Source organism: Pipistrellus hanaki (genome assembly GCF_964339955.1).
Source record: "Pipistrellus hanaki genome assembly, chromosome: 11".
NCBI classification, from domain to species: domain Eukaryota; kingdom Metazoa; phylum Chordata; class Mammalia; order Chiroptera; family Vespertilionidae; genus Pipistrellus; species Pipistrellus hanaki.
Genome location: NC_140513.1, coordinates 38,577,066 through 38,601,574, shown reverse-complemented (window position 1 = coordinate 38,601,574; position 24,509 = coordinate 38,577,066). Strand labels below are relative to the sequence as shown.

Sequence of the window (24,509 nt, the reverse complement as noted above, 5' to 3'; positions counted from 1 at the left end):
ATATTTTCCCATTGATTTTTAGAAAGAGTGGAAGAGAGAGGGAAAGTCAGACAGAAATATCAATGTGAAAAAAAACCACATCATTTGGTTGCCTCCCAGATGAGCCTGACCAGGGCCTGGGCCAGGGAGAAGCCTGCGGCAGAGGTATGTGCCCCCAACCGGAATTGAACCCAGGACCCTTCCATCCACAGGCCAATGCCTTAACCTCTGGGCCAATTTGGCCAGGGCAGCAATATAATTTTAAATAAGTCCCTGGGCAATTCTGATGCAAAATAAAATTGAGAACCGGTAGTCTAGGTATTCCACTCCAGCTTCATCAGAATAAACCTTTATCTTGTCTGTTTTATATATTATACTTCTAGATGAGATTTCATTGGAGAAGGGGTTTAGGGACTTTAAAAAGTGAAAAACAATACTACAGGGAAGTGGGATATTGTGCCTCTTAAATGGTTGTCCATTGAAATTGTAAAGTCAAAGGAAAGTGAGGTAGGACCTTCTGATGCCAAACTTACTGGCCCTAATGACTATCAATGGCCTCTCAAATTTAAATCATTTACATTCAACTATCACCAGTTTTAAATATTTTTGCTTTTCTCAACTTTTTTCTTTCTTTTTTTAATTGGTCATATATTTTTGAACCATTCAGAAATTAATTAAAAAAATAAATGAATGAAATGCCTTTAAGAAACCCATGTAAATAAAAATACTAATAGAGAACTCTATTGTGAGTATTTTTGTGGTATAGCTTTCTTTTCAAAGGAAACATTTTCAAGTCTGACAGATGTTTGGAAACAAGAACAACTGTGAACTGTGATAAAGAAAGAAGGTGATTTATACTAAATAAACTTTTCAAGTGAACTGGGTTCTACAGACAAAATTTGGCAAAGGGTACAAAGCACTTGTGGCAGTAGTGCATGGACTTGTGTGAGGAGAATGCCCATGAGGCATAGAAAGTGAAGAAGCTATTTTTGAACACACCAGAGAAGTATAAAAGGAATCTAATGTTTTTGCACTTTAAAAGAATTTCTGAAAGTGGTCCATGGACGACTCTTATCTGAATTTCCTGGGGTTTTGGTTTCAATGCATATTCCTGCATCCCAGCTCAGGGACACCGAACCTGGATGTTTAGGGGAATTTGTGTTTCTTTTTCCAACTGATTCTTGGGTATGCTGAAGTGTAATGAGCACATGCTTATTTTGAAAGTTTTCTGTATAATAAGTAGCCAAAAAGTTACCTAAGCAAATCTTAGAGGAACATAATAGATGCCTTTGAAATCTTTGCTCGGCTTTGATGAGCTATTTAAAGTTGGTTCCTAGAAAGGATTTCATGATTATAATCAATTATTCACCTCTGTGTTTTTCTGATGTGGCTGCTTAGGGCCACATTTTCCTAACTTGGAGTTGAGCAATTCTAAAGTGAATTTAATCACTGTAGAGACCCAATTAGCCACTGTAGATCAATAAAATATTTTCCTCCACTTAGTACTTTCCCCCATGAACTCTAGATAATTTTTATAAAACCAATGCTTCATTCTCCCCATGTTGACACACATAGAGGGATCAAATATCAAACTGTACACAAAAGTATTTATTTTATTTTGTACTTTCCTAAATCAATGAAGCTACTCGAGCTTTGTGGAACTTGGATATAATAACACAGGTATTTATATATCTATATCTTTATATATTCCACACAAGTTGCAATAATCACTCTATAAACTTTTACCCTCTACTCAAACCTAAGCCTTTTCCTGCCTTTTTAGAGCTCAGTAACCAACATCTAATTGAAAATTATTTGTTATTATCAATATATTAGTTCAAATGAGATTATAAGTCTCAAGGAAAGGTCTACTTCTTGCCTAAAACAAATATTCAAAAAAAAAATCTGGTGATTGACTGATTGAAAATTCTTGTTATCAGTCCTATCTTTAAGTTTTCATTCAAATTTTAAATACAAACATGTATTCATACAATTGTATGAATTAGTATATATAATTAATGATACATGATTAAATGTATTTTATCTGATTAATTTATAAATACAAGTTAACTATATATGATTTAGTTTAGTCATACAGACATACACACACACACACACAGACACACACACACACACAAAAAAAACCACACATATCCACACAAAAAACCACCACACTGTCTCATAGAACTCAACCCCTCTACCAACTTGCCTTTAATTCCATTCAGATTGATCATTTTTTTCTATGTTGAGTTTTATAAGATATATAAAGCTTTTTCTTGGTCATTCATACTGACTTAGTTTAGATCCACTTTTTGATGGAAAAGGAGAGGAGGCAATAGAGTGATTACATTTTATTGTTATTTTGTGGATAAACTAACAAAGTTCCACTGAAGAGATTCTCATGAGGAATGTTAAACTCAAGTACTTTGTCCTCTACGTTTCTGTGATACTTTCTGTTCGTCATAGCTTGTGTCCTCCTAGTTATCTCTATTCATGTCTGTGTTTTAATCTCCATTAAAGAGACCCGATAGGTCATGTCTTGCTCATCTTCTAGCAGTTCCATGACTATAATAATCACTCAATAAATGTTAACTTGGAAAACAGTTTATAGAACCAAAACTTCTATAAATAAAGCCACCAGTATTCTTTGTGTATAGAAGATGTTTCCAACTTTCCTCTGAGAAAGTTAAACCAGAATCAAGTTTGCACATGCCTTCTTATAGAATATTCTAGAAGAGATACGGGTAAGATGAAATTGACAGAAACAAAATGGACACTTAAAGTCAGCAAGCTTGATATTTGTTTCCTTCTTTCTCACTTGACATTCCAATTACATCTAAATCATGCTGGCATACAAGCCATCACTATCAATTACTTTCTTCCAGCAGATCTTATAGAGACAAATGAGAGGGCTGTGACATCCTTCAGCTTCAGATGGAAATCTCTTGAGCAGCAAAAAACATTAGTGCTCACGGCACAAAACAAATGTCTTAGGGAATACACCTGCGCTTCTAAAATGACTAATTTTCTCTCTCCTGTCTTTGGCCATTTGGATATATCTTTGGAGAGAAACAAACTTGTGTCACATCTCTGCTGGGATATAGTTTTATAATTTGAAGCCATGCATCATATTTTTCCTTTTTAATCTCTACTTTGTGCCTTTACCTCAGCTAACCAAAAACTGTTGGGACCTTTAGTAAGCTCCCTTTAAACAGGATAATGAGATTTTTGTTGGGAATGTATTATCTGTTCCCATTCTCAAGAGCAAGCCATTGCTTATTTTTTCATCACACTATGGAATACAAATTCTACTGGCACATAGCAATGTGAATAGTTAAAACTTAATGATCCCATCCACCAAAAAGAAAAGATAATTATGCAATATAGTAGAGGTGCTAATTATTGCTATGATGGCAATCATATTACAATATATAAATGTATCAAGTTAACACATTATATACCTTAAATTTACACAATATTATATGTCAGATATATTCAATTAAAAAAAAAAGGCACTATCAGTCTTTTGGTGTTTGCCCCATAGATGACTCTCCAAAAGTTATGAACAGATTACTTAAAAGCTGTAGTTCTTGTCCTGGGTGTTTTAAAATGGTAAATGCAGATGATTATTTCGGGACAAACATAAGTATCTATAATTATAAAAAGGTAATATGCTAATTAGACCCAATGTCATTCCAGATGTCCTTCCTGGGCCAGAGGGAAGCCAGCTGGGTCCTGGGTGCATGCGAGCGGCCAAGAGGAAGCCAGCCAGGGCCCCAGGTGCCTGAGGGAGCCATGGGGAAGCCAGTGGGTCCCAGGTGCCTGCCTGTGGCCGAAGGAGGGAAATCCAGATTCCGGGTGCCGGAGGGAAGCTGGTACTGGCAGCCAGGGGAAGTAAGGCCTACCCTTGCATGAATTTTTTGTGGATTTGGTCTCTAGTAAATAAACACATCTAGATGAACGAGGGACATAATCTCAAAACACATTCATTCATTCAGATGCCTTTTTCACACTGACATTTTTCACCTGTGCCATACATGCTCACTGACTGACTAATCTCCCTGTAATCTTAGATCTATGTGGACAATTACCAGGCAAAGTCATATCTTCAGTTCTAGCCACCTGAAGCTTGCAAAGTCTTCCTGACTGGTTATTTTCCTGGGTATCGTCAAACAGCATAAAGTAGAATCCTACTATTTAAAAATTTATATTATTGAATGTAATGCTACTTAGGTAGCACTAATCTATTTGTGTTCACAGTGTTTAGCAATTTACGACTCAGAAATAAAATTTGGTAATATTTCTCAAGCAATGAAATTGGTATGGATAGTGACTTATGACTCTTTCTAAACTATACAGGTGGGAAATAGAAAATCCAGCACAGCAATAAGAAATAAAAAAAAGTTCAACCATTTCTTTCAGGTAGTGTATGCCACAGAGCAGAGGTAGGAAAAAAAAAAAAAGACAAAAATAAAAGTAAGTATTTAATTGTAATTGTCTCTTATTTTATCTAAACCCATTTGTGCTTTTTTTTTAAAAAAATAGATTTTATTGATTTTTTACAGAGAGGAAGAGAGAGGGATAGAGAGTTAGTAACATCAATGAGAGAGAATCATCGATCAGCTGCCTCTTGCACACCCCCTACTGGGGATGTGCCCGTAACCAAGGTACATGCCCTTGACCGGAATCCAATCTGGGACCTTTCAATCCGCAGGCCGATGCTCTTTTCACTGAGCCAAACTGGTTTCGGCTAACCCCATTTGTGTTTTGATAGATCAGTCATATCTTTTTCTTCCTCAAGTAATCTCATTTACAAAAGCTAATTAGTTTTGCCAATTATAATTTGCTTCCAAAGAAATTCCCTTTTAAATTCCAATTCATGGAAAGTGGTTTAATAACAGAGAGTTTAAAGGCCTGGTATCAAGGTCACAAAGATTAAAATGGAGAGATGAAGATTTTATTCACACCTTTAAGAAAATAAAACAATAAGCTACTTAGCTGGATATGCACATTTATATTATAGTTTGTGGGCCTATATTATTTAACAACCTATAAGTAAAAATTTTTAATCATATTTAAATCAGCAAAGTAACTGAAAAGTAAAAATGATGTATGTTTCCTATAGTCAACTCTACATGTACAACCATACATATTTAGGTCCGTTTGTTTATATAAAAATAGTTACGCATTCACATTTATTTATAGTGAACCATGTACCAAACTCTGTTGGGCTTTGCTAGAAATAAAAGAAGAAATCCTCCTTGGTGAATGAAGTCTAGGTGGGCTAATTCTTTTTTTTAGTGTAGAGAAAGCAGCACACTACTGCAAAATCATATTCTTCGGAAATAATTTTTTTAATTGGCTGCACATGTGTGGCTAGACAACTTCATTTCAAGCTAAATAAGCGCGATTAATTCTGGCAGTTATTCAGATGGCACATGGAAACATTCCAAACTCATTTTATCATGATAAATGTATAATAGCTTTCCTGGAGTAGCAAGAACATACTTTTAACCATAACAGTCTATAAATATTTATTTGAAACCTTAAGGTTTTAGCTTTAAATAATTCCCAAGATACAAGATTATATCTTAATTCTTTCTCTCCACACTAGTTATGTGCATGACTTCATATTTGATAATCAGTCATGGTTCATGTGTTTATATAGATCCCATATAGATTGTGCTCTTGCATATTTTGACCATAGAATAATGAGAACTAAAGCTAAACTTTAGTTTTAAAACTAAAATGGACAATTAAGGTTAAAGGGGCATGGGATTTCTGACTTAATTTTCAGGCTTGGGCATAATGATCTGGGTTAGTTAAGGAAAAGAATTCACATGATGGAGAGTTGATCAGTGTGGACATTGGTTGACAACTTGGATTGATCAGCTTGGAATGCACTGGTTTTATTTTTTTGGAATACACAGAATAATAAAAAAAATCAGAAAATTATAATACAAAGAGGCAGCTGAGGGTAACTGAAGTGTTTAAAGGAGAGTACCTCCATATGAGAAACACTGAAGCACATACCAAAAAACCCATTCCTGGGAATTTATAATACGCCTGAAAGAACCCTGATCTGGGATCATGAGCTGTGGACCTTGGCAAAGCATTTAATTTCTCTATGTATCTGTCTCCTAGGTTAGATAATATGAAGTCCCGCCCAGTTCTAACATGTATAACAGTTCTCTGTTATTAAAACAGAGTCAGGAGGGATAACTTACCAAATATCTTAACATTTTCAAGGTACACAACCCCAAATAATGACAAAAATAGACACTAGCTAGACTCTCACTGTGTATAGACCAAGAAAACCTGAAATGCCGAGGCAGACACCTTGCTTCTTCATTAGTTTCCTGAAAAGGAACATGCACCGTGAACCCAAACTTATGCCTACTTTATGGAAATACAACAAAATAATTGCAAGCACTAGGAAGCAAAAAATAAGCCAAAGATAAAAACTGCATCAATTCTTTAGTTATTTCAGAAAAAGGAACAAATAGCTATATTTAAATCAATGAGAACTTTGGCTAAAGCAAAGCACAGTTGAGGATTTTGTTGGTAATAGATATGCAGGCATTTGGGCAAATGTTTCTCTCTCTCTCCTCTCCCCTCCCTCTCTCTCTCTCTCTCTCTCTCTCTCTCTCTCTCTCTCTCTCTCTCTTTCTCTCTCTCTCTCTCTCTCTCTCTCCCCCTTAGTTATGAAGTGGGCCAATATTTACTATCAAAGAAGAAAAGTAATTTAATTAAATTTGCTAGTAAGCAAACTTCAATTGTGTGCTTATAAAAATTAGTTTTTTTTTTTGTTTGTTTTTTTTTGCCTAAAACCAGTTTGGCTCAGTGGATAGAGCGTCAGCCTGCAGACTGAAAGGTCCGGGGTTCAATTCAGGTCAAGGGCATATACCTTGGTTGCGGGCACATCCCCAGCTGATCGATAATTCTCTCTCATCAATGTTTCTAACTCTCTATCCCTCTCTCTTCCTCTCTGTAAAAAATCAATAAAGTATATTTTAAAAAATTAGCTTTTAGGAAAAGTATCAAAAGCTTTAACAGGGCTTAAAATAACTATCAGTATTTGCAGTGTTGCGCTAGAGGCCCCATGCTTTTTATTATTCCTCCTCTCGTATATTTTGGTTCACGCACTTGCCAGGTGAGGGTGACAATTTAATGGCTCACCTGTGCTGGGCTGCTGGCTGAGAAAAGGAAAGAATGGGGAAAGAAAAGATGGCCTTGGGCTGCCATGCTGCATCTCATTACTTTAAGGCAGACTGGGTGACAGAGGTGGAGGGGGAAGTGCTGTGAAGTAGACAAGCTCACCTGTCACTTTTATTATTATAATTACAAACTTATCTACCGTATTTTCCGGCGTATAAGACGACCCCCTAATTTTACAGTTAAAACATAGGTTTAGGCCTATATTCATTGTATAAGACTACCCCCCACTTCTGAGGCAACACCAGTTCTTTTTTTAATAGACCACCTCTCTGACTCTGGCCAATCTGAGCAGGCTTTTTACTAGAACACAGTAGTCATCTTATACGCCGGAAAATACGGTACTTACTAGATTTACTGTGAGTGCTTTAAACCACACACACACACACACACACACACACACACACACACAGACAGACAGACATTTATTTCAGAGAGGAAGGGAGAGAAAGAGACACATCATCAATGATGACAGAGAATCATTGGTTGGCTGCCTCCTGTACCCCTCTTCCCTCTGCCCTCCCTCCCTCCCCGCCCCAGGCCTACTCTGATCAAGCCTGCAACCCAGGCATGTGCCTTGACCAGGAATCGAAACCATGACTTCCTGGTCCACAGGTCAACGCTTATCCACTGAGCCACACTGGCCACACTATTGCAAGCTCTTTGAGGGTAGAAATGGTATGTTATTTTCTATATTTCAGTGCATGGCCCAGAGTAAACACTTATAGAATTATTAAAGGTATGAATACAAGACCCCCATCTTCTCTGGGGTTCCTTTCTCTCTCTGGTTTCATGTGTTAGAAGAATTGGTCAGGTTAGGAAGTTCCTTATTTAAAACTTCAATGTCTCCCTTGAGTTTTCCCCTTCAACTCATTCACATCTTGAAAATAAATTACTTTCATCTAGTAATCTATGAGTGCTGGACCCCACAACTCGCTGGATGGAACCTCAGGGGGAGAAGAGGGCCAGGAAGGGAAGTTCTCCATGGGGCTGGGACGTTGGATTACTGAAAGCAGCACGGGGGGCTGACAGATAAAGGAAAGGACATGAGGGATTTAAGAGGTGTTTAGATAGGGCCAGAGCGGTTGCCTTTACAGAGATTCCCCTTTCCAAGCCAGTTTAGAGGGATCTGACAGCACAGGCTGCCAATTGGTTTTGTAAACATTTAGCATTTGTACACCAGTTTAGTGATGCTGGTGTTTGTGGCCAAGCCTGGAAGTGGCATATCCCAGCTTCCCCCAAGTTACAAACCTGCACTAAATGGTCCAGATTGGCTGTGCTAATGAAGAAAAGAGAAAGGCCCAAAGGCCCCTTTCTTCCCCTCATCCTCTCCATCATTAGTGTGGGCTAGCACAGCTTTTACAGAATATTCCGCTTCATAGGACATTTTGAGTATGTTCCCTGGCTCTTTCCCACCAGCCTCCCATGTCTTCCAAGCTTGGAACACAAGCTTTGCACTCATAGGTCCCCTATGGGGCCTGGCAAATTACCTACCCGCCTTCTTCTGAATATTTGTGTCCAAACGCCAGGATGTCGGATGCCCGTCCACTCCCATCGCAGACAACAACGGGCACGGGAGGGGTGTCTCGAAGGTATTCCAAGACAATGGAGATCACATTGGGTCCTCCTTCCACAATGAGCGCCACCACTGGAACGCCTTGGCCGATTCCTGCATTAAAAAAGGAAAAGAAAAGGAAAAAAGAGAAAAGAACACAAAGCCAGCAAACCAAAGAAACAAACAAACAAACAAACAAAAAAAAAACAAAGAGAGAAACAAAAAGCACAAACTAAAATTACTGAGCACAGGGGGAGGTAACAACATACGAGGGGATAAAAATACTGAGGGAACATTTACAGGAAGCCCTTTGGCAGAATGTTCCCCCCAGAAAGTCTAGCCGACTTTGCTCTTTCCCAACAATAACCTGGGTGCTGGGGTCAGTTAAGACACTGGTGACCATACTTGATAGGCGAGGGCATAGTGAGAGGAGAGAAAGGAACTGATCACTAGATTAAACATCCGACCAGCAGCCAAGGATTGGAAGATAAAGGTGATCTTAAGCAAGTCTTGTATGTATTCAATGGTTCCGTTTGTTATAGGAAAAATGGGAAGTTAAATTGCCACCTTCTGGAACTCATCACAGTGGTAATGCCTAAATGATTCTTTTTGATTAAAGACTATGAAAATCAGCTGATGGCATATTTTAACTTGCTGAATCAACCACTGAGTAATGGGTTTATTTCTGACCATAAATGATCAGCCTGATTATTGATTCTAAACAGCATAATAGTCATCAGGGGACATGGCATCTGCCATCTGCCACTATTGCATCCCTCACTACTGAGCAAGGTGTCAGGCACATGATGGTCAGTAAACATTTGCAGAATTCAGTGGTTTCACAGATCTTTCTTAAAGGATTTAAAACTATGCACGCTGTACCAAAATATATTGATATTTTCAAGTAAAAATTGCCTTAATATCAGTACTTACATATGGTCCAACCTAACATATTAAAGACAAATATTAAAAACAAATGTCCATAAGAGGCATGAGAAAGAAATCAAATTCATTTTTAAGTGTCATGTCAAGCATCATCTTTATTCATTGAATGATGTCCTTTTATTCAATTTGGTATCACTTTGTATTTTCTCATTCAGCATTCTCAGAAAAGTTAGGTTATTGAGCAGTATCATGATAATGAGATGGTTTTGTAGGTACACAAAGCAGTTATCTTCAAAGAGAACTAATCAAGATTCTATACCACTTCTATAAATAGGAATTAGAATTAGCCTTTAGTCATCTCAGTTCTCTCTCTTCCTCCTTTTGCTTTGTTTTTATCTTATATCAAGAAACTGCTTCCCTGTGAGAAATAATGGTTTGGGGTTTGGTTTCTTGCTCCATTAATAAGAGATTTTATTTCACTTGTGTGTGATCTGCTTTACTTCTAAATCAGTTTTTCATGGCTTGATTTTCATCTTAAAGGAGTGGTTCAAAATGCCAGTTACACACAAATGTGTGCTGTTTTAAATCAAGTGTTTTTTTTAAAAAAAAACACCCAGAAAATTGTTGCTCAAGGCAAGATGCCAAGATTTCTTTTTGTTCCTCAGAGGGAAATGGAGAGAGAGAGAGAGAGAGAGAGAGAGAGAGAGAGAGAGAGAGAGAGAGAGAGAGAACGAACTCATGGTCCCATCAGTTTTCTGTGTGTGGAGAAGTTTTGAGAGTTACTCCTTTAAATCCAAGAAGGATGTGAAAGGTCATATTGCTCCCCTTGACCCAGAAGCCCTTCATGACTCCCACACAAGATTGTTGGAAGCTCTGTTCGGGTGTCTGTGATGAAGATCTGCCCCCATTGCTGCTGATTATGAGGACTAAGTACATTCATCTTGAAATTTGAACATTAAATTCTTCTTTGGACATTAACCTCTAAGTCTATTTTTTAGAGACTGGGATCTTTGAATACTTTCATGAATCTGACAGCTAGTGACTCATTCTCCAGAAAAATAATTGTACATATGGACAGTCACAAAAATATTTGTATATAATTTCAAGGATTTTGTGGATCTCTGATGCCTATTCATGAACAACTTGCTAATGGCTTCTTCCATAACCCCACCTAAGTGAAACACATTGACATACTGGCAAAGAACACGGGCTTGTGTTCTTTTATGAAGCTCACTGAAGCCTGTCAGACAAGTTCTGGGATGGGCTTTCAAACAAAACTTTATGCCCAGGGAAACTATATCATGTTACTGCTATTTTCATTGATTGGCTTAACTTTCCAGGAGGAAGTACAATCTACAAGTTTCTTTCCTCCCTCCATTTCTCTTCTTTGATTTTGTTTCTTCGGTTCACATGTCCTTTTCTAAATTATATTTTAGATATAGAATATTAAAAATTATCTAGAGAAATTCACAAATTTACAAAATAATATCTGTAGTATATGACTTCATTAGAAAAGAAAAGTTTTTTAAAATATAAAGAATGGCATATATATATGATAGCTGGGCTCCTCACAAATGTATAATTGATTTCAGAGAGTAAAGGCCATGGCCATTTTTTTTTTACTTTAAAATATGTTTTTTTATTGACTTTTAGAGAGGAAGGGAGAGGGATAGAGATATGGAAACACTGATGAGAAACATTGGTTGCTTCTTGCACACCCCCTACTGGTGATTGAGCCTGCAACACTGGCATGTGCTCTGACGGGAGTCAAACTGGTAACCTCTTGGTTCATGGGTTGATGATACTCAACCACTGAGCCACACTAGCTGGGCTATCATTTTCTTTATCTTAAAAAAGTTCAATATAAATGTCTTTAAGGATCCTCACAAATGTATACTTTAATCAGCTAAACCAACTGACCATTCCAGTCTCTAAAAATAGTTGTTTAGACTTACAGCTTTAAAAATATAATCTCTATTATTGGGGGTGGGGGTGTTATTTTATCTAGATTTCTCAGGGGAATTTTTGTGAACACTTGTTCTTTTATTTTTTATTTTTTTAAAAATATTTTTATTGATTTTTCAGAGAGGAAGGTAGAGAGTTAGAAACATCCATGAGAGAGAAACATCGATCAGCTGCCTCCTGCACACATCCTACTGGGGATGTGCCCGCAACCAAGGTACATGCCCTTGACCGGAATCGAGCACGGAACCTTTCAGTCCGCAGGCCGACGCTCTATCCATTGAGCCACACCGGTTTTTGCAACACTTGTTCTTTTAGTTTTCAGGAAAAGTAGGTTAGTTCTTTAGTTGGTTGCAATAATTTTTCTTTATAACCAAAGACTTGCAGTAGTTCTCAGAAATTTAATCTTAGAGCAATATATATTTGTTTAAGCAGGAAGAGGTAAGATTCTTTCCACACTTCAGCTTTTGCAATTTTGGAACTGAAAGCATGTAGCCCATAAGACTGTGAGCATGTGCCATGCATTTAATAGCTATATTATACAAGATTCCAGGTTGATCAGATTGACCAAATTATAAATTAAGCCCCAATCAATTGTGTTTTGCAGACTTTGGTCACATTTTGTTATAAATTCTGTGCAATTCAACCCAGGCTCCCAATAAGCAAAATGTGTCAGAAGTGTCTTGAAGATTGGGTGTTGTGAGGAAGAATGTCTTAAAATTCCATGTGGCCTTTTTTTCTATTTCTTTCTCTCTCTGCTGACATGAGACCATAATCTATAAGTTCAGGCACTTGTGAAAACATTTGTTGTTTTGTAGTGAAATGTTCAAAATTTTGATTGAACTAAATTAACACTTTGGTTTTACGTCAACATCACCATATGTGATCCAAAATGCCTATGAGCCTAAGGAATAATTGATTTTTCTGTTGGCAAATGGTTCATATTTACATAGATAGAGTGTTGCAGGATGGTCTTTAACCATAAATCATGTGATTATTACAGTATAGGTCACTTAGAAAGGAGAGTTGGAGTTTTATGTGAGAGGTGACTTCCTGAAATCTTGAGCAATTTAAGACTGAATCTGCCAGTGGTGGGTGGACATTTCTGTTTAACAGCTAAAGCCATGTTGCAATAACACAAACACAGTTCATTCACTGGCCTTGCCAGCTCTAGAATCAAGTGATTCTTGATTTAGAAGTTTGTGTGGAGAATTCATATGATTTGAAATTATGCATATAGTGAAACTTTATCAATATTTTATGTAGCAGAATTTAAAATTTGCATAGTTAAGTTTTGCATAAAATTAAAAAGCATTGAACATGCACTCTTCATCCAATTTCTCACTTTAATGACCTGTCCTTTGAATCAATGGTTGATTCAATCAATGGGTGGGTCACATCTCTTGTATTTGGTTTATATAAGGGGGCCATTAAAAACTCAGCAACTACCTAAAATCATGCATTTTTTAAATACACTTTTTTTTGGACATTAGCAAATACTGTCATGATGGGAAGAGTAGTAGCAGTCAAGCTATTTGCCTCATTTTAATGAGCACTAATTTACTGCCTACTTGAAAAGCAATGACCCAAGTTTGCACAATACTATAGCTTTCCATAAATAGTTTCAGATTTAGATTCTTGATGTTCTTAATTTTAGTGCCTCTCTTCTGTGGTCTGGATTTATGAAAACTACATAAAGCGGGTAATTAGTTGTGTTTAACTAACAACATTAAAAAAGATTCTTGTTTATTTATTTTAAGGTGCTTCTGACAATTAGGAAAATTCCCATTGCATGAATATTCATGTACAACTGTAGAATATTATTGTTCAAGAAGAGAATATTTTAATATACTATACTTTGTAAAACAAAACATTATTGGAAATCTTTGAGCTTCTAAGGAGCAGAGTGAGTTTAAGAAAATATCTAGGCATGACAAGAAAAAAATGCATCTAATTTTCACTAGAATAGCTCTTAATCTTCTATGGAAACAGGTGTTTGAGATATTGCCTTCATATTTTGGAGGTAGGATACAATATCTATTTAAGATAACAGGAACATAACTGGAATATGTGTGACTTTACTTGGAAATGGGTAATAAACCAAAATATCTTTTAGCAAATCTTGATGATGTCCTCAATTAGTGAGTGCCCAACCCAGTGCAAGACAATCGTGTGTGTGTCATTATTACTACACTTTTTTGCCATGATAATTTTGCACCTAAATTGATGCTTAGGAAAGTATTTGGAAATATAAAGTAATGCACACACTATTAAATAAAGTGAAAACACAAGATGCTATACTTTTAGAAACTTATGGTTCTCTAGTGGGGAAAAAATGCCTTGAAAGATGACTGGGGTCTTTCCTTGAGGTTGGGATTTCACAAGGCATAAATTTCAACCCACTTTAGCACTTCCACAAAAATTAATAACCCATTTCCAAGAAAAGTATTATTTGAAACCATGCACATCCTAGTAGTATAGAAATACATCTTGCTACAGTTTGATATCCTCAACATCTCTTATCTTGTCATCACCTGTAACTCCCTTATTGGTATTTAACTAATGGAACCCCTTCAAACACAACCTTCCAGTATTGAAAGCTAATACAAATATTTCAGGATAAGCAAGCATGTATATTTTATATTGACAATAAAAACCTCAATATCTGTCTGGAGATATAAGGTTGTTAAGACATGGAAAACACAGAGTGTAGATTAATGGGGATGTCTCTCTGAGACAGTGATAACAGATTAAAAATAATGGTGTATGGCATTTCTTATCCTGGGAACTAAGAATATAAAATCCATCGAATTAATATGGCAAGTCCCATTTTTTCCCCCCTGTTTGTTTTGAATATCATTGAAGTAATCTATTTTGTGAATTATCAGTGTTGCAGGTATTTCCATAGAGATCCTTTACTAGCTCCCACCAGCAAGCTTTCATTTAGGATATTGTCTTTTTGCTTTACTTTTCTGTCTGGAAATCAGAGGCCAAAGGACAGGACTGGGAGAATGAACTGAATGGGGAATATCATAAACCAGACAAGGTCACTGTGGCATGTGGACTGGGAACACCCATCCATGTTTCCCCTACCCACACTCCCCTGTCAGATCATTGAATGTCCAAAGCACAGAAGGACAGTCTTACTTGGCTTCTTTCAATGCTGATTTAATTCCAGACCTCCAGGGGGTCAAATGTGCCTTCCTGGAATTGGAGCAAAGACCCTGGGCCCGAGGTGAGTGACTGGGAGAGATGAATGGGCCTTCATTTTGGAGCGTACATTGATGATCAGGTTCGAAGCCTGGTTGGTCATGGAAAGCTGCTCTGCTTCTCTCACTTCAAGGGTGGAGTTAGCCGTGAACTTTATCCTCACAACAGCAGGAGGGGTTTTGATCTTCTCTTTGGAGAGCTCTATACCCAAGGGAGGAGAGAGCAATCACTCCCTTTTGATTGTCCTTGGTTCCTGGAGAGCAGCACATCTTCGACTTGCAAATGAGGCTGGGACATTTGCCTGCTCTCTCTCTGGCATTGTGGGCCCCAGATGGGGGTTTGCCACGGTTTCAGTGGGCTTTCCTGGAAACACTTCTCGTAACACCATGCCCATTTCTACCCTACACTCTGAAAACTTTGACCTCTCTCACGTATCCCCTTTGACTGAGATTGTGGGCTGCGTGTCTGGAACTGGGCTGGATCTGTCCTGTTCTTATTCTCAGACTCCATTCTCAGTCTCCTGATTAGCCCCTACCTTCGTTTAACTGCTGGCTTCTTGGTGATTCTCACTTTCCCTCTCAGCATGGGTCACTGGGCTATTTTACCTCCTGCTACTGTAAACTTTGGCAGCATGACTAGACTTCACAAAATTAATAACGTATTATTTGGAACCATGCACATTCTAGTGGTGCAGAAATACATCTTGCTATAGTTTGATATCCCCAAAATGTATCTAACAAACAGAGTTGGTACATAGTTCACAGGGTTGTTCTGAGGAATAAAGAAGTTATTATTTATAAAGAGCAATTAGAATAGATTCTGGCACTTAATAACAACAAAAATGGTTAAACAAATGCAAATATAAAGATTCTTCTTTACATTTATTAAGTTTATATGTTTCTACTTTAAATGTATAAACTTTCCGTGAAGATTGAAAGCAAAATAAATGTATTTTATGTGTTTAAACCAAAAGAGTGCTCTGAAAAAGAAATTTGAAACATGCTCTTCCAAAGTTTAAATAGTCTCTCACACAGACCAATAATATGCCTCGGAAGCCCAATTCCTTTCTCATATATTCAAAAGGCTAAAACTTCCTGTTTGGGGGTAGGGGCCTCTTCTCAGTGCTTCAATCAGCTTGTTAAGTCTTTTGAGTTTTGTGGGTTAGACAAACATATAAATGCCAAATAACAGAATCAATAAACCACAAACCACCTCCAAGTAGATTATATGCTAATAAACTAACTTAGCTTTTGACTCAGTCAATGGGAAACAGTTATTCCCTTGTGACTAGAGACTCTGATTGAAATATTCTGCTATTATTTTCCATGTATAACCAGGACATCCAAACAGCATTCCACATGAATCATTTCAATAGAAAGCCAACAGCCAATCCCATGGGTTTTAAGGCAAGTATTAGTTTCATAAGAAGGAAAGCCAGCATTATTTTCTTTGGGGCCATTGTTTGCAGGCTTGATGTTTTAATGTAATTGATCTAAGTCTACAAGAAAATTCACCCAAACAAAGCAATAGTCTTCTTAGTCTCTGCTCTGTTCAAAACCCACATCAAAAGGCATTTTTTGCCTTCTCAATTGTAAAGTAATCAGAGTGTTTCTAATTCATTTTACTTTTTAATACTTTGCCCACACTCCTCCATAATTGTGCCAGGATCTAGGTCCATAGCCTGTACAAGTTCTTTTGGCTTCTTGACAAAAATAAGTAAGCAACAGAGCAGCCAAGGGAATTATGGATGGAAAAAACATTCAAAGACCTAGCCTACTGTGCAGAGCAGAGCTGGGTAAGAGAGGCAGACAGCAAGAAAGAGGGAAATATTGCTGGTGGTATTTGTATTAATTTACCTTTCCAAAATTATTAAAAAAATTTTTTTTTGCATCAGTTAAGGGAGACTGCAATTTCTTTTCTCTGCCCCAAATGCAAAAGGTTCTGTTCTCTCCTTGAGGAATGTTCTTTCTACTTTGTGACAAACTAGATACTCATCTTTCAATTCCCAGATTCAAAGACAAACCTTCCTCAGGTTCCTCCTGTGACCACTTCCCACTGCTAGGCAGAATTAGCCATTCTCATTTATTTATTTTTTTTATAGCATTTGCTTTTTTAAAAAAGCACATGCCAATAAGTATGTACCTTACATATGTCTTGAAGTTTCATCTCATTAGTTACATGTTTGGACATGTCTTTTCTCTGGTAGGTTTATCTTTACATTCCCAGCTCTATGTATAGTAGTTTATCACTAAAATTTGGGGTACAGCAAGGAAGGCAGGATACTAAGTTACAATCAAGTATATCCTGATTTTTCATAGGTTAGAGGACATTACAGGCATTTTCACAGAAATTTTAAATGTTTTTATAACATAAGCGACTTTCTCTCAGTCAGCTGACCTAAGATCCAAGGCACTCAGATCTGATTTAAATTTTTATGAAATCAGCCCAAACTGGTTTGGTTCAGTGGACAGAGCGTCAGTCTGTGGACTGAAAGGTCCCAGGTTCAATTCTGGTCAAGGGCATGTATTATACACTGGTGGCGGGCACATCCCAGGTAGGGGGTGTGCAGGAGGCAGCTGGTTGATGTTTCTCTCTCATTGACGTTTCTAGCTCTCTATCCCTCTCTCTTCCTCTCTGTAAAAAAAAAATCAATAAAATATATTTTCAAAAAATTTTTTTTTTATGAAATCAGGAATTATGCCAAATACCCAGTGTCTATGCCCATTGGTTTTCCCGTGGATGACTGAGATTTTACTTAACTAATTTTCACAACAATTATCACATCACTGCTGATTATTATCCATAAGCACAGTCTTCCATGTAATAACAGTCATTGGTAGATTCCTATTTCTTATAGATAAAAGCCCAAACCTTTCACATGACAGACAAGACTTCCATATTCTGGACTCAACCTTCATTTTCAGCCTTATCTCCCTCCAGAACTCGTTTACTCTGATTCTGGCCTCATCAGATTATTTTCATGATCCTCCATCTAGGATTATTTAACTTCCCAGTAGCCATCCTAATTTTTAGAGAGGAGTCTCTCTCCTACTTCTACTTTCATGGGGGAGGATTTTCCCTGAGCACATCCTTGGGCTTTCTAAGCTCATTTACTCACTTGGCTCTTTGGTAAATCTGAGAATAAGTAGGCTTGCTCACTTAGCCTCACTTATCTCCCTTTTGGCATTGCCTGCCTGTAGGAAACCTGAGATCACTGGCTCCTCCAGGGGTTCTGCCCCAGAAGGTGTGTGGTGGGCTGGGGGTGGGAGATAAAGGCTCCCTGTGAGATTCCACCTAACTCAGGGGAGTCACTAAGCCCACTAAGCCAACAGACTTAAAACCATGTGTGCTAGCTTTTCCCCCAACTAAAAGTGGTATTTTGAATTCTATCAAGTACCTCATTTATTTCTCAGATTGTTCAGAACTTGGATAAGGAAGAAAGATGTATTTATTGTGGGTCCTCAGAGATCCCAACTCAATCTTCCAAGTCCAGGTCAGAGGTTACTAATTCCTGAGGCCCTTCCTAACTCTCTCAGGCAGTATTAGCTATTCATTCTTGTGTAGTCCCACTGTTGTTGTGGTTGTTTACATATCTTTTGGCAGTTATTTTATTCTGCCTTGTTTTTTTAAAATATGGAATGCTTCACAAATTTGCGTGTCATCCTTGTGCAGGGGCCATGCTAATCTTCTCTGTATCTTTCCAATTTTAGTATATGTGCTGCCGAAGCGAGCACTATTCTGCCTTGTTTTAATGAACATTTCGTCCACTAAATTATAAACCCCTTGGGACAGAGACCTCCCCACCCCTCTTAGGCAACATTCTAGTTTTCATAGAGCCTCACTTAGAAAGTAGTTCAAATAAATACTTGTGAAATAAAATTAAAATCTACAACACCCAAGGTCTATACCTTGGAACTTACAAAGCTGAAGAAATGGGAATAAATCAGTGTTTATAAAGGAACTGAGTGTCATATCTCAATACTATTGATGTAGCTACTGAAAGTGGAGATGACAGCTACTTAATTGGCCCCATAGTGTCCTTTCACAGGTCTTAATCACTGGGCCTCTCCAGTGGTCAGGGACCTAGAGAAGAGTATGCTAAGTGACGTGGGTGGATGGTCACATTTCACTTGTCCATCTTGATTAAGTCTGGAAGAGTTCAAATTCTTAGGGACTTGAACAGGCAATTTCAGTTCAGCTGTCTTGTACTTTTAAATTGAAGCCTTGCTACTTCTCAGAATTGGACCCCGCTGGAGTCTCATGTCTTGGCCATTGGGGAAAAAGATGTAAGCAAAGATTTACCTCTTCCCCTTGCTGGAAGGAGGTCCATGAAAATGGTTACTTCCTCTGGTTGAAATGAATAGGGAACTATGTGACTGAAATGGAAACCTAAATTCTGTCTCCTCTGAGGTGATTGATACGTTTTAGCAGCTAAGATGCTATAGAAGGCTAGGAGTGATCTTCATCCATCACCAAAGTTATTAAAATAGTTGACTGCCATTATCATATATGAGACAAAGGAAGGGTACTGATAATTAGTAATGGTATTCAATACAATTTCTAAGCAACCATTGGAAAAAGTGATACATTTTCATTTGATTTCTAGGCATCTTTTCCAAAAGATAACACAAATCCAAACTGATTGAATCTTTACTGTGACTAAATCCTTAGTGAGAAATATAGGCTACAATGTTATGGGGTATCTTCTTTCCTCTGGTTGCAAGTTTCCATTAGCGGAGGGAGCTCCATTAGTGTGACACATCTAGTCTCCTATGGTTCCCTTACTCTCCACATGTAGAACTGTGTAATCTGATCAGTGGTGACTAATACCTGTGTTTCTCAATTGGATGTAACTAATATACTAAAATTCTCCCCCGAGGAGGATTTAGCTCCTCCCTTCCTTCCTTCCTTCCTTCCTTCCTTCCTTCCTTCCTTCCTTCCTTCCTTCCTTTCTTTCTTTCTTTCTTTTCTTTCTTTCTTTCCCCATGTCCTCATGCCAGTCAGTGACATTAGTAAAAGTATCTATTGTAGACCCAAACTTTTCCTCTGATTGACTGTTTGGAGTTGGAGGTGAGCAGGTGAACCCGTTTGGGCTTCATACTAAGACATTATCTCTAATAACTTCATCATTAATCAAAATGATATTTTGATCTTCATCTGCCTGGCTCCTGTGTCCACTCTCGGTCATTTGAAACTTGTCCCATCCAAGAGTGAAGTACAATTTTGGGGGCTTCCTCCAGCTTCAACACCATGAATTGCAACACTGTCATTTCTGTTTCTGGCTTCATTTTGCAGCAGCATCCAACAAACTTGAGTGTCCTATTCAAGTTTGTGAACAGAAGTTTATTGTTTAGGTGCAAATATGGCATTCTCTGAAAAATAAGTATTTTCTTGATGTCATAGCTCCTAAATAAATGACAATTTCAATATGTAAAAAATGGTAATTACAAATGGAGCCAAAGCCAGGTTGTTTGTGAATTTCAGGGTTGCAGTGAATGATTTAAAGGCAGTTTCTCTCTCCCTTAGGGGAAGCAGCCCTGAACACTTACTAGGAATTGGGCACTCGGCCAGGCAGGTTGCACATTCTTACTTAATCTGCTCAACAACCCTGTGATAGAGATATTATTATCCCAATTTTACTGTTAAATAAACTGAGGCCAGAGTAAGTTGCATGTCTGAACTAGGTTTCAAAGAGAAACCTATTAGGAAATGCAGAGTCTACCCTCTGCACTCTACTGGGTTGTCTCTCACCAGGTGACCATATGATTTATCATACAAATGCCAGGACACTTGCAGGTGAACAGGCCATCATTAATTGTTAGTGTGGATGACAGGTATAAGCTGGAAATGGACAAACCAGTACTTATGGTCACTATCTCTCTCATGTCTCAGGGTCTTAAACTATCCAGCAGATTTTAAAAATAGATGCTGTCCCCAGATATTTAGAAAGGGGTCTGAGTTTGCTCACTGTTCCTTTGTTGCATCTCCTCCTGATTAAAAAAACCAAGACTCACAGATTCCCTTCCCAGATTCTTGGCCTCAGGTTTCCAGCTCCATCTAAACCACAGCTGTTCATTGTTAGACATATTCCTCTAGAAACAGAGAGATGAAGCTCCAGGGAAGGATTAGATCATTAAGCGAAGGAAAATAGCAAGAACAATACAGCAACACCTGCATAAATCCTGGAGGGGGAAAAGACAGATTTAGTTTCTCACATGTTCTAACATATCCATGATGGTGCTAGAAACAAAACTCTTCTACTTATCTCTCATAAATAAGTGCCTCATTACATTCTATCACTTAAGTACATCAAAATGTATGATGAGGAGTCAGGAGACACTCATGGCCCAGGGGCAGGCAGTGGGTGCCCTGGGTCCTTAGTCTCGGGGTGTTTAAACTCCTTAACCTGCTTTGTCATGTTTGTGTGAAACAGCCACTTGGCTATTTCCTACTACTGCCACCACAAATCACTTGACTGTAATTGCAAGTGCTAGTGCCATCATTCTAAAAATTGGGCTATCCCAACGTGCTATATAAGAAAGCGGCACTCCATGGACTGCCCTGAAAAGCAGGACTCAGTGTATTGCAAATGATCACAACAAGGGGTGTGAAGACACGCCCTTTTCAAGTTCTCAGCTCTTCTGGTCAGTGTCCGCTCCAGCGCAGTGGCTCTCATGTTCAGCAAGTATCTGAGTTACCCAGAGGAGCAGTTAAAACACAAACTGCTGGGCTCCCTCTCTAGAGCTTCTGTGGAATTTGAGAATGTGTATTTCTGACCAGTTCCCAGGTGATGTTATTGCTCTGGTTCATGGATCACACTTTGGTAACCACTGCCCTGGCATAAAGCTACAGGGAGAACAGACTCTCCCTCCCCCCTCCCCACCCCGTGCAAAGAAGTGAAATCCAAGATGTGCCCCCTCAAGTAAAGTAAGACCGAAAGCCCATGGAGCAGGGCTGAAACACCCATGTAATGCTTCCAAAAGTCTATTTCCAAGTCTATACCAGGAGTGAACAAACTTTTTCTGCAAAAGACCAGAGAGTAAATATTTTCAGACTTGCAGGCCGAAGGGTCTCTATTGCAACCATCTCAGTGCTCAACTCTGTCATGGTAGCTCAGAAGCAGCATAGATGGTACATGAATGAGCATGGACATGGCTGTGTTCCAATAAAGCTTTATTTACAAAGACAGATGGCTCTCTGGATTTGGCCCGTGAGCCATAGTTTGCAAACCTTTGGGTCTAACTAATGTGATAAAAATGACTCGCATACGGCAACACCTGTTAGTTTGCCAAGCCCGAGCATGCCAGTGATCAAGTTGGAAACCTGACTGTGTAAGCCAAGCGTGGACACCTGTTCTATTTGTATGTGATTGATGCAATATGTCCTCATCAGAACATACGCACCCCTCTTGCAACTCAGCCCCTAGAACCAACTACTGAACCACTCCATCCCATTTAATGCATTCTCTACTTGCTACTATGCCTAAAAGTAAAGGATATCTTTTCTGTGTAGCAAGATCATTTTTGGAGTTAATAATTACTTTCTATTTTGTTTTCCATTGCTCTTTCTATCTCCTCATTCAAAAAGGGCACAGCAGGCTGTCATTTCTCCTGGGAGGCCTGCATTGCTGACCTGAAGAGAGGCTTCCTCAATAACTTGTTAAACACCTAAGCCACTGATTGTTGGAAGGGGGAGAAGAGAGAGGCTAGTATGTTGATGGGGAGAAAAGGAGAAAACTGCCCAACCTTGAACTGGGAGAAGGGACTAACATGGTCAGTTCCTGGGTCTCTTCTTATTTGACCTGCCAGGGGCATTTAGCCATTTCTTTTTCTCCTTCTTGCTCATTCTGTATGGCCCCATAGGCCTCCTGAGGTTCTTCAGATATGTTGCCCACGTTTCCACCTCAGCACCTTTCATTGCGGTCCCCTCATCTAGAAATGGTCTAGGTATGTTCTTCCCTAATTACCTCACAGCTGGCTCTCTCACTTCCTCCAAGTCTTTCCTCAGACACCCCCTTTTCAGTGAGGCCTTCCCACCACTTCCCTGAAATAGCAACTCCTTCCCCGCACTGCCTTCTCTGCAATACCTCTCTCCCTGTCACTTATCGCTGCTGAATACGCTTTATATTTTGTTTATTTTCTGCCTTCTCTACCCAAATGTAGCTCCATGAGGATGTGATTAGCAAAGACACCTGGTCTGAGGGGGACTGCTGTGAAGTGCACCTTGGGGTGCCAGACCTGAGGCTGCTGCACCCTGAGCACCGGTGACACCAGGTATGGAGAAATCCCACCGGCTTTGCTCAGGGCGGGAGCACCGGGGCCCTCTGCCCTAGCGGCCAAGCAGGCTTGGCAGGCACTGTATCAGCGGTAACCTTGGCTGAGGGAAGTTAAGAGGCCCTTTCCCAATTTCCCAGAGATACTGTAAACATGAGAGGGGCAGGGTAAGGGAGAGGGAGGAGAGGAGAGAGACTGAAGGTGGGGGAGAGAGAGAGAGGAAGGGGACAGAGCGAGGAGTGAGAGGAAAAGAAGAGAGAAGGTGGGAGGTAAGAAGAGGAGGAAAAGAGGGAGAGAGACCTGGAGGGTGGAGATATATATATATCTAATAAAAATTAAGATTGAGTTTACCAAAACTAGATAAAAGGAGGCTTAGACTTAGGTTTATCTGAATTAAGAAAAAAATTTACTATGTGGCATTTCCTAAATGCCCAAATTTATGAACAATAATGTATACTCACTACAATGATTCTTATTTCTAGAATAATAAAGCCGAATAAATGAAGAGAATGAAACAAATCCTGCTCCATACATGCCAGGAAAGCAGAACCTAAGTGCATATACCAGGGGCAGCGAGTTTTTTGTCCCCCCCCCCCGCCCCCCGCTCCTGCCCCGGCCCCGCACACACTCCCGGGACAGAGCCATGCCAAGTTTAATTGCCGCTTCCTTCGGGACCTCCCCCAGATTTCACAGGAAGTTGTGATGTGCACCCAAGTCAGTGCTCACTGCCTGCGAATGGAAGAAATGCTGCTAATGAGGAAGGTTCAGCTCAGATCTGTTTGATACTAGAAAAGCTGACGCCTCCATCCTCATCCCTTGTTTAGCAAAGGTGCACCTGTCTCTCACCCCTCCCTCCCCCGGCCTCATTCCAGCAGGAACTGTCCACAGAACCCCGCCTGGACACAGAGACGCCAAGGCTCATTAGCCACCAAGAACCATGAACTCTTTGGCCTGAAATCTGAGTGTTCGCCTGCGGGTTGGTAGCAGGTGGAATTCCACGCAGCTTTTGAAACCTAGCCTTGCAGAACAGGGACCGCCTGCTCAGTGAGGGGAATAGCTGCTTATTCATTTCACTAATGGATGCCAAAACAGAAAAAAATATATCAGCTGTTGCTAATTTGGTCAAAAATAGGGCATAACATCTTTATTATCACTTTTCTTGGGGGTTAATGATCTTTAGCTAATGGTTCAAGGTTTAAAGATTTTTAATTTTTATTCTGTTAAAATGTCTGACAACTCTATTAGAGGCATTGTGGGAGCACTATTCCTAGTCATTGTGCAAGCCCATATGAATTAAACTTCACCCTTACATCCATTAGTTCCAATGGCTTGAAATGCTCCAAATAATTTTTTTGAAGGGATGGGGAAGATATTTTCAATTCTAGGAAGGGGTTTTCAAGGGTCCTCTGATTAAATTCCCTGGCCTCATC

The 24,509-nt window shown here is 39.0% G+C and overlaps 1 protein-coding gene across 14 annotated transcripts in view; it reads right to left on the bottom strand.

The window, feature by feature from the left end:
• TRPM3 (transient receptor potential cation channel subfamily M member 3) overlaps positions 1–24,509 on the bottom strand; it is a 662,437-nt gene that overhangs the window by 143,218 nt on the left and 494,710 nt on the right. For all 14 annotated transcript variants that reach the window (XM_084899451.1, XM_084899455.1, XM_084899457.1 and 11 more), the window contains one exon: positions 8,689–8,863. In XM_084899451.1, the coding sequence (XP_084755577.1) occupies positions 8,689–8,863 (175 nt within the window). The remainder of the gene's footprint in view (positions 1–8,688; positions 8,864–24,509) is intronic.